The following is a 9,371-nucleotide window of genomic DNA, read 5'->3' as shown; positions in this document are numbered from 1 at the left end:
TTCAACTCCAGGTTTATATAAACTCAAGAATAATGATAGCTAATATTTACTATGATCAACTGTGATCTATTATGCTAAATCTTTCGCAAACATGGCGATTCTTCTGACTGACACTCTTGTGGCTAACAGTTCTTCACAATCCTATGCGTACATGCCATTGCCACCATCAAGAGATAGAGTCTATTTTCTTTCCCCCTTGCATCTGTGCTGCCCATTTGACTTTCTTTGACCAGTAGAATGCAGCGCAAGTGACACTGGTGACTTCTGTAGATGAAAATTACAATGTCTGATGTGAAAACGCACACTGGATGAGATTAACAGCAGATTTAGAAAGGATGTAGTAGACTTCAACAACAATATCCACCAATCTGACCTAATTGGTTGTTATAGAGCTAATTGGAAAGTTATAGATAAAACATTCCACTCAACATTTCAAGTTGAAATAGAACATTCAAGTGGACATAGAACATTCACCAAGACAGATCATATTCTGGGCCTTAAAATAAGTCTCAATAAATTTGAAAGTATCAAGTCATACAAAGTGTATTCTCTGACCACATGCTATTAAATTAAAAATGAATAACAGAAAATCCCTAGAAAATTCCAAATATTTGGAAACTACATAAGATGCCTCTGATTTTATTATAATCTTGAAGAGTTCCAGAGTCCAGCCTTAAGATGCCTGGAAGCTTCTATATCTCTCTTTGAGCCCTGAGCCACCATGTGATGAAAAGTCTGATAATTCTGCTGAAGATACTATGAAGGGAAAGGTCTAGCTTGCCTCCAGCTATTCCAGCCCCTCACGCTGAAGCATGTGAGTGAAGCCATACTGAACCATCCAGCCCTAATTGAGGCTCTAGATGACTGTGACCGCATGAATAAATTCAGGTGACATCAGCAGTCTAACCACTCAGCTGAGCCCAGCCAAGATTACAGATATTTGAGCAAATATGTGATTGGTTTAAAACGTTAAGTTTTAGGGTACTTTGTTAAGCAGTAATAAGAAATATTTATTGTGGGGATCATTACATATGTTGTCTTATTAAATTCAGTCTTAGCAGGTATGTGAGGCAGGTACTATTATCATCCACATTTTACAGGTGAGAAAACTGAGTATTAGCAAAGTTAATAAACTTTCTAGATGTTATCTAGCTAACAAATTGTTAAGCAGGGGTTTGACAACAAGTTGTCCGATTTCAAAACTGTACTGTACATTAAAGTTATAATGGTATTCCATATGTACAAAAAATGTAAAGACAGGAAGATATAAAAAGAGACTGAAAACAAACTTCTGTAGATGAAACCTACAATGTCTGATATGAAAACATATTCTGGATGAGATTAACAGCAGATTAGAAAGACTTGGACAACAATATCAACCAACTTGACCTAATTGGCAGTTACAGATGGAACACTCCACTCGACAAAACAGAAGATATATTCCTTCCAAGTGGACATAGAACATTCACCAAGATAGGTCCTATTCTGGGCCTTAAAGTAAATCTCAATAAATTCAAAAGTATCAAGTCATACACAATGTATTTTCTGACTATATACTTTTACATTAGAAATCAATAACAGAAAGATACCTAGAAAGTTCCCAAATATTTGGGAACCACATAACATGCCTCTAACTTTACTATAATCTTGAAGGGCAGGAAGGTCCTCAGCTCTCATCTATGGCACAAATGTACATTGGGTAACTGGCACAGAAAAAAGAAAAATCTGGTTTTCCAGTGTCGAGGAAATACAGATAATCACGTAAGAGTTAAGTTTAGGGTGAAGGTGGAGTAGTGTTTTGGGGCGAGTGCTCAGCATATTTGCAGGGATCTGTGTGGATCTATTCCCCTCATTCCCAGTTTCCCAGCGCCTTGTTTCCTCATGGGTAGACTCTCAGAGATGCTAGTAACTTTTCAAACACTTTAATGGGCCTTCATGGGGCTAATTAGTCCCACTTCCTCACCTGCCTTTTAAACTTTAATCAGTGAATGCATCCTCCTCCCCAGTGGTGAGCTGCTGGGCTGCCAGGGGAAAAGGTGGCTCTGGGGTGGCTCCCGCCAGCACAAGATCAGTGTGAGGAGCTCGCAGGGAGTGGGGCTGCCCCGCACCTCTGACAACGTGAGAGATGAAAGCCAGTGGCAGGCTCTGATCCCCAGACTCAGTCTATGAACACAACGAGTCTGGCTTTGTCTTCGTTGTGTTTCTATGGAAGACTTGTGTTCTGACCCCCACAGCAGCAGCTCTGACATCAAGCCAGGCGCTTTGCTAGAATTACATGGTTTGCTGAAGGCCATCTGAAGCAACTTTGAAGGAGGAAATGCTCTGGTGTTAGACTATCATCAGGTAGTAACCCAGATTCCTGGAAATTGTTAACCACAGATATGTCTTCTGGAGGGAAGAGCATGTCCAGGATGACCATCCTACCCACAGGCTGATTTCCCAGGACACAGACAAGTCTAGCAAGCCGGGAAAAGACATGTATATGTGGCTCAGGAAGATCCGTGTGCTCCCGCAAGTACCCCATGGTTTAGTGTTGCTCAGAGTGAGGTTCAGAGACCTCCTGTCTCATTCAGAATCACCAGGCTTTGGGGCCAAGCTATAGACCTATTGGATCAAATTTTCTGTGGGTTGGGACCTGGAATCTGCACGTATAACAAGCTTCTCCTGTGAACCTTGGGCAAGGCAGCCTACTGTTTAAGAACAATTATTTGGGATCACTGTTGCTCAAGGAATCTCACTGGCTGCTTTCCTTGGCTGCCTGCCCTTCATATCCAAGTGTGCTCTCACTGTGCTATCCCAGGGAGGAGGGTATACATAGAGCTTCTTCCCTATGCCTCCCTCATCCACGGGCCCCCGGCATTTGCTCTCACTCTTATGCACTCCACTCCATAATCCATTCCGATATGATAAGATCACCTTCAAGTTTTCCTCCTACATTTCATTCACAGGTACAAACTACAGCCAGTAGAAATAGTGGTAATTGCAGCATCCTTTGAACAACTGTCATAGATGCCCATTTCTCCATAATCCTTTCCCTGAGTCACTCTAAATTATGAAGAATTTTGAATTTAGTGCAGATTGGAGAAGAGAGATGAAAGAGGAAAGGAGAGCAGAAGAGGGAGAGAGTGGGTTTAAAGCAAGTGATAAATCTGGAGGCTCTGACCAGCTATCCACTGTATTACCCACCACCCTACCCCATCCCATCCCACCACTCCATCCCAGTGTACACTTCCTGCCTCATCCACACTGTCCTGAGCGTTGCACACATTCCTGTTTTTCTCTTCTTTTGTTCTTTTAATCAGAGAGATACTTGCAGACCTGTTACCTAAATTGAAACAGCCCACCAAAGAAAGAAGATGGGAAGCTGGGTCTCAAAATTCTACTCCACTCTTAATGACCACCTTTCTATTTTCTTAAAGTGCCGCAAATTATTTCCACTCTGGGAATTTTACAGTCATTTATCTGAATTCCTCTAATTTGCCTTGAAGTCGAATTGGCCTTTGTCACCAATGGCGCCAAAGACATTTGCAACCCAAATCTAGGGCTGCCCACATTCTACAATAGTGGGATTTATTATACAATGGCAGCTGTTAGATTAAGGATAGCTGAATGTTACATCTAAGTGACTTGAAATGAGTCACATAATTGCATTCCACGTGCTCTAAAAGCAATTGCTAACGTTCTGTGTTCAAATTTGCACTTATATTTTGTGTCTCAATTTTATTAGGGCATGTTACCTCTTTGGGCATTTCTAAAAACTTTTTTTTTGTCACTAGTCACAGTATTCTATCAACACAAATAGTGCCTCATTCCCTGCCTGACAACTAAATTTAGTTATACATATGTCCAGAATCTTCTCCTGCCCAGGTAGTTTGATGATTCTGGAAATTATGCCATTGGAATTAGTCAGAATCTTTGCCTGCTCAATCCAGCTCTTTCCTCTCCCAAATTCTTCCAACACTTTTCACAAGTGTGTTATTCACTTACTCTCCTCAGGGCAGGAGGAGGCAGCTCACTTTTGACCTTTTTTGTCTTACTCAGCCACATCCGTTGGCTTCAAAGTCTTTGTAACTGAGAGTCTTCACCCAAGAGCACGGCTCAGCTTAACTGGCTCAGCACCCAGAGGTAACTTGGGAAGACATGTGGTAGAGGAGCCAATGGGGCAGAGGAGAGCGTGGTGTTTAGGTGATGCATTCACAGCCTTATGCACTCTCTAAATAGAAAAGACATTTTCACAAAGCCTCACTCACTTCGTTCCTTCCCTGCTGGCCGCAACATCCCCTGAGTCCAGGGTAATTTTGTTCTCTGGAAATGATGGGCAGCTTTGTGGATGATGAGGAGACTCTCCCGTTGATGGAGGATCCCACATGCAGTCTTATACCACCTTCACCCCTCCACACTCTCAGCCCTTGTTACCTTAAGTACTCACGTTATTGCCTGGCTAGTGCTGATTTCACAGAGCCAATTTTATAGCTGACCCAATGAGCCATCTACAGCCTCTCTGAAGGCCTGTTTAGTAACGCTTGCATAGCACGTATGTCTCTGTCGATACTGTTAGGTGGTAGGTTGCTTGCTAAGCTTTGTTGTGGGTTCATCTTATTTATCATGTTTATTTAGGTTTTGGTTCTATTTTCTTAGTGAGAATGCTCATAGCTAACCTTCTTTGAACTTCCTCAAAGTGCTGGAATTTGTTCAAGTTCTCTGCATGAAATAACTCATTGAATTTTTATAATAATCTTTAGAGACAGGTGCTATTATCCTTATTTCACAGATGGAAAAATGGAAACTCAGAAAGGTAAAGTAACATTCCCGAGATTACACAGCTAGTTAATGGCAAAGTCCCAACTTTGAACCTTGGCAGTCTGACACTGCAGTATGTGTGGCTTAAACACAAAATATACTGTCTATAGAATATAAGCTTCCCGAGGTCAGGCACTCTTGAAATCCTGATAGGGAGAACACAGAGCTTAGCATATGGAAAACTATGAATATATACTTGGTAAGTGACTGTTTCATTACTTAGAATTTTTAAGATCCTCGAGACCAATTGTGGATATTTCTCTTATATTTTCCATTGCTGCTCAAGTAATGCTTACCAACTAGCCAACCAACCAAGGAGAGAAGACCCTTTCTATGACAGAGTTTCATCTACAAAACCAAATGCCCTCAATAAGACTCATCTTCAGAAGGCTGTCCTTACGCAGAATTAAACTCAGTGAGAGCCCCAGGTGTTCAATCTAATTTATGGTGGTGCCTTCTTTCTCCACCACAGAGCACTGGAGAAGCATGAAAGGTGCAAACCTGAGCCAAGGAATTGAGTTTGAGCTCTTGGGCCTCACCACTGACCCCTGGCTCCAGAGGCTGCTCTTCGTGGTGTTCCTGGGCATGTACACCGCCACTCTGCTGGGCAACCTGGTCATGTTCCTCCTGATCCATGTGAGTGCCACCCTGCACACACCCATGTACTCCCTCCTGAAGAGCCTCTCCTTCTTGGATTTCTGCTACTCCTCCACAGTTGTGCCCCAGACCCTGGTGAACTTCTTAGCCAAGAGGAAAGTGATCTCCTATTTTGGCTGCATGACTCAGATGTTCTTCTATGCGGGTTTTGCCACTAGTGAGTGCTATCTCATCGCTGCCATGGCCTATGACCGCTATGCTGCTATTTGTAAGCCCCTGCTCTATCCAACTGTCGTGTCTCCTGAGGTCTGTGCCTTGCTGATTGTGGGCTCCTACAGTGCAGGATTCCTCAATTCTCTTATCCACACTAGCTGTATCTTTAGTCTGAAATTCTGTGGTGCTTATGTGGTCACTCACTTCTTCTGTGATGGACCACCCATCCTGTCCCTGTCTTGTGTAGACACCTCACTGTGTGAGATCCTGCTCTTCATTTTTGCTGGTTTCAACCTTTTGAGCTGCACCCTCACAATCTTGATCTCCTACTTCTTAATTCTGAACACCATCCTGAGAATGAGCTCAGCCCAGGGCAGGTTTAAGGCATTTTCCACCTGTGCATCCCACCTCACTGCTGTCTGCCTCTTCTTTGGCACAACACTTTTTATGTACCTGCGCCCCAGGTCCAGCTACTCGCTGACCCAGGACTGCACAGTTGCTGTGATCTACACAGTGGTTATCCCAATGCTGAACCCCCTCATCTACTCTTTGAGAAACAAGGACGTGAAGGAAGCTTTAATAAAGGTTTGGGGTAGGAAAACAATGGAATGATTTCTCAATGCATTACCACACATCTTTAGGAAGCCGAGGGAACTTTTACCTTAGGTGGTGTCACCCTGAGCACATTCCCATGCCTGCCCCTGTGAATATTGGGCATGCCTTCTGGTCTGCAGGTGCTTCTGCATCTACCTGCCACAGAAGAACTGATGGTGTCCTAGAGACTAAGAAGCGAGAAGGGTGTGTCTGCTTGTTGCATAATTCAACCTGTTGGCAAGATTTATTTATCCATGTTGAGACACTTCATTCATTTTTCCCAGTTTGTGTATTTCCTTTCATTTCCCTCCTTCCCTTCCTCCCCCCCTCCCTCCCTCTCTTCCTTCCTTCCTTCCTTCTTTCTTTCTTTCCTTCCTTCCTTTCTCTCTCTCTCTCTTTCTCTCTCTCTCTCTCTCTCCCTGCCCCCCAGACTGGAGCACAGTGGTATGAACATTGCTCAGTGCAGCCTCAACCTCCTGGCCTCAAGTGATCCTCCTGCCTCAGCCTCCTGAGTAGCTGGGACTACAGGTGCATGCCACCATACCTGGCTAAATTCCTGTTAGGGAGAACACAGAGCTGAGCATATGGAAAATTATGAATATATACTTGGTGAGTGACTGTTTCATTACTTAGAATTTTTAAGATCCCCAAGACCAAATTGTGGATATTGCTCTTATATTTTCCGTTGCTGCTCAAGTAATGCTTATCAACTAACCAACCAGTCAACCAAGGAGATAAGACCCTCTCTATGACAGAATTTCATCTACAAAGCCAAATGCCCTCAATAAGACTCATCTTCAGAAGGCTGTTTTTAATTTTTGTAGAGATGGGGTCTCCCTGTGTTGCCCAGGCTGGTCTTGCACTCGTGAGCTCAAGTGATCCTCCTACCTTGGCCTCATCTGGGGCATTTATGAAAAATCTACACCCAGCATTATGTTTACTAGTGAAATACTGCTTTCCCCTTAAGATCTGAAGCAAGGCAAGATGTATTCTATTGCCATCTCTGTTTAACGTTGTTCTGAAGGTTATAGCAAGTACATTAAAACAAACAAACAAAGCATCTGGATTGGAAAGGGAGAAGAAAAATTGTGTTTATTTGTAGATAGCACGATCCTGAATATAGAAAGTTCCAAGTAATCTATTAAAAAACTCCACTAGAACTAATAACCAAGTTCAGTAAAATTATAGGATACAAAAAATATAGAAAAATTAATTATATTTTTATATAGTGTTAAGAAACAATCCAAAAATGAAATTAACAAAACAATTCTTTCACAATAGTGTCCCCCCAAAATTAAATATTTAGGAAAAGCTCGACAAAATAAATTCAAGACTCATATACTGGAAATTATAAAACATTACTGAGAAAAGTTAGAGAAGACCTAAATAAATGGAGAGAACTTCAATGTTCATGGATTGGAATAATCAATATCATTAACATGGCAATACATCCCAAACTGTTGTGTAGATTCAATATAATCCTTAGGAAAATCTCAGAGGCTGTATCTTAAAAATTTGACTAGTTGGTCCTAAGATGTATATGCAAATACAAATAAACCAGAATACCTAAACCATTTTAAAAAGAAGGACAGGTTGGGCTTGGTGGCTCACACTTGTAATCCTAGAACTTTGGGAGGCCAAGACAGGCAGATTGCTTGAGGCTAGGAGCTCAAGACAAACCTGGGCAAGATGGGAAAAAAACCCGTCTCTACTGAAAATACAAAAATTAGCTGGTAGTGGTGGTGCACGCCTTTAATCCCAGCTACTTGGGAGGCTCAGGTGGGAGGATCGCTTGAGCCTGGGAAGTCGAGGCCTCAGTGAGCAGTGATTGTGCCGTTGGACTCCAGCCTGGACAACAGGGCAAGACCCTGTCTTAAAAATAAAAATTTAAGAAAAGGGACAAAGTTGGAGGAATACAGACCAAATTTTAAAACTTTCCATAAAGCTATAATTATCAAAATAATGGGGGTAGTGGCATAAGGATGAGTATTTAGGTTAATGGAATATAATTGAGAATCAAGAAATAATCCCTTGGATTATGCTCAATTGACTTTTATCTGAAAAAAAATCTGACAAAAAATATAAAAGAGCTGTATATTTAAAACAACAAAATACTGTTTAAAGATATGGAACACCTAAATAAATGAAGATATATACCAAGTTTGTTGGTTACAAAATTTAATATTGTTAAGATGTAAATATTCCCCAAATTGGTCTTGAGATTCAATTCTATCCCAATGAAAATCCCACCAGGCTTTCTATAGATACTGACAAATCGATTCTAAAATTTATATGGAAATGCAAAGACTTAGAGTAACCAAAGCAACTTTGAAAAAGAACAAAGTTGAAAGTCTGACTACCTGATTTCAAGAATTATATGGCTATAGTAATCAAGACAGTGTGGTATTGCTGTAAAAATAGATCAGTGGAACAGAATAGAGAGACCACAATTAGACCACAAACGAATATGTGGACAGCTGATTTTCAACAAAGGTGCCAAGGCAATTTAACGGGGAAAGAATAGTCTTATCGACAAGTGGCGTAGGAATATTTAGTTATCCATATGTATAAAAATCAACTTTTATTCATACATCACACCAAATAAGAACAATTATGAATGGATCATAGACCTAACTGTAAGACCTAAAACTGTACAACTTCTAAAAAAGAAAACACAGGAGAAACCCTTTGTGACCTTGAGGTAGCCAAATATTTCTGAGATATGACACAAAAAGCATGATATATAAAAGAACAAATTAATAAATTGAACCTCATTCAAACTAAAATACATCAAAAGAGACTTACACTAGTAAAAAGGCCAAGTGCAGTGGTGTATTTGTACTCCTCACTATGAGAGGTTTAGGCAAGAGGATCACTTGGGCCCAGGATTTCGAGGAGGCTGCAGTATGATGATCTCACGTGTGGATAGACACTGCACTTCAGCCCGGGCAACGTAATGAGACCCCGTCTCTGAAAATATATATGTACACACATACACACACACACACAAAAAAAAAACAAGCCACAGGTTATAAGAAAATATTTTCAATTGTATATGTGATAAAGCACTTTCATCCTGAATACATAGAAAACTCCCTAAGCTCTATAAAAACATCTCAGTAAGAAAAGAGGCAAAAGATTTGAACAGCCACTTCACCAAAGAAGAT

The 9,371-nt window shown here is 41.2% G+C and overlaps 1 protein-coding gene across 1 annotated transcript; it reads left to right on the top strand.

Annotated features, from left to right (window-relative positions):
* Positions 1–5,286: 5,286 nt before the first annotated feature.
* LOC105536755 (olfactory receptor 5AU1) lies at positions 5,287–6,222 on the top strand. The gene has a single exon (XM_011976240.1). It carries the CDS (start codon positions 5,287–5,289, stop codon positions 6,220–6,222), a length of 936 nt encoding a protein of 311 aa, XP_011831630.1.
* The last annotated feature ends 3,149 nt before the right edge of the window (positions 6,223–9,371 follow it).

Source organism: Mandrillus leucophaeus, unplaced genomic scaffold (genome assembly GCF_000951045.1).
Source record: "Mandrillus leucophaeus isolate KB7577 unplaced genomic scaffold, Mleu.le_1.0 Scaffold163, whole genome shotgun sequence".
NCBI classification, from domain to species: domain Eukaryota; kingdom Metazoa; phylum Chordata; class Mammalia; order Primates; family Cercopithecidae; genus Mandrillus; species Mandrillus leucophaeus.
The sequence above is the reverse complement of the archived record's forward strand: the minus strand, read 5'-3'. Positions and strand labels throughout refer to the sequence as shown.

Bases quoted from the DNA above. Each gene is read 5' to 3' on its own strand.
- LOC105536755 (XM_011976240.1), top strand. From the start codon at position 5,287: ATGAAAGGTGCAAACCTGAGCCAAGGAATTGAGTTTGAGCTCTTGGGC.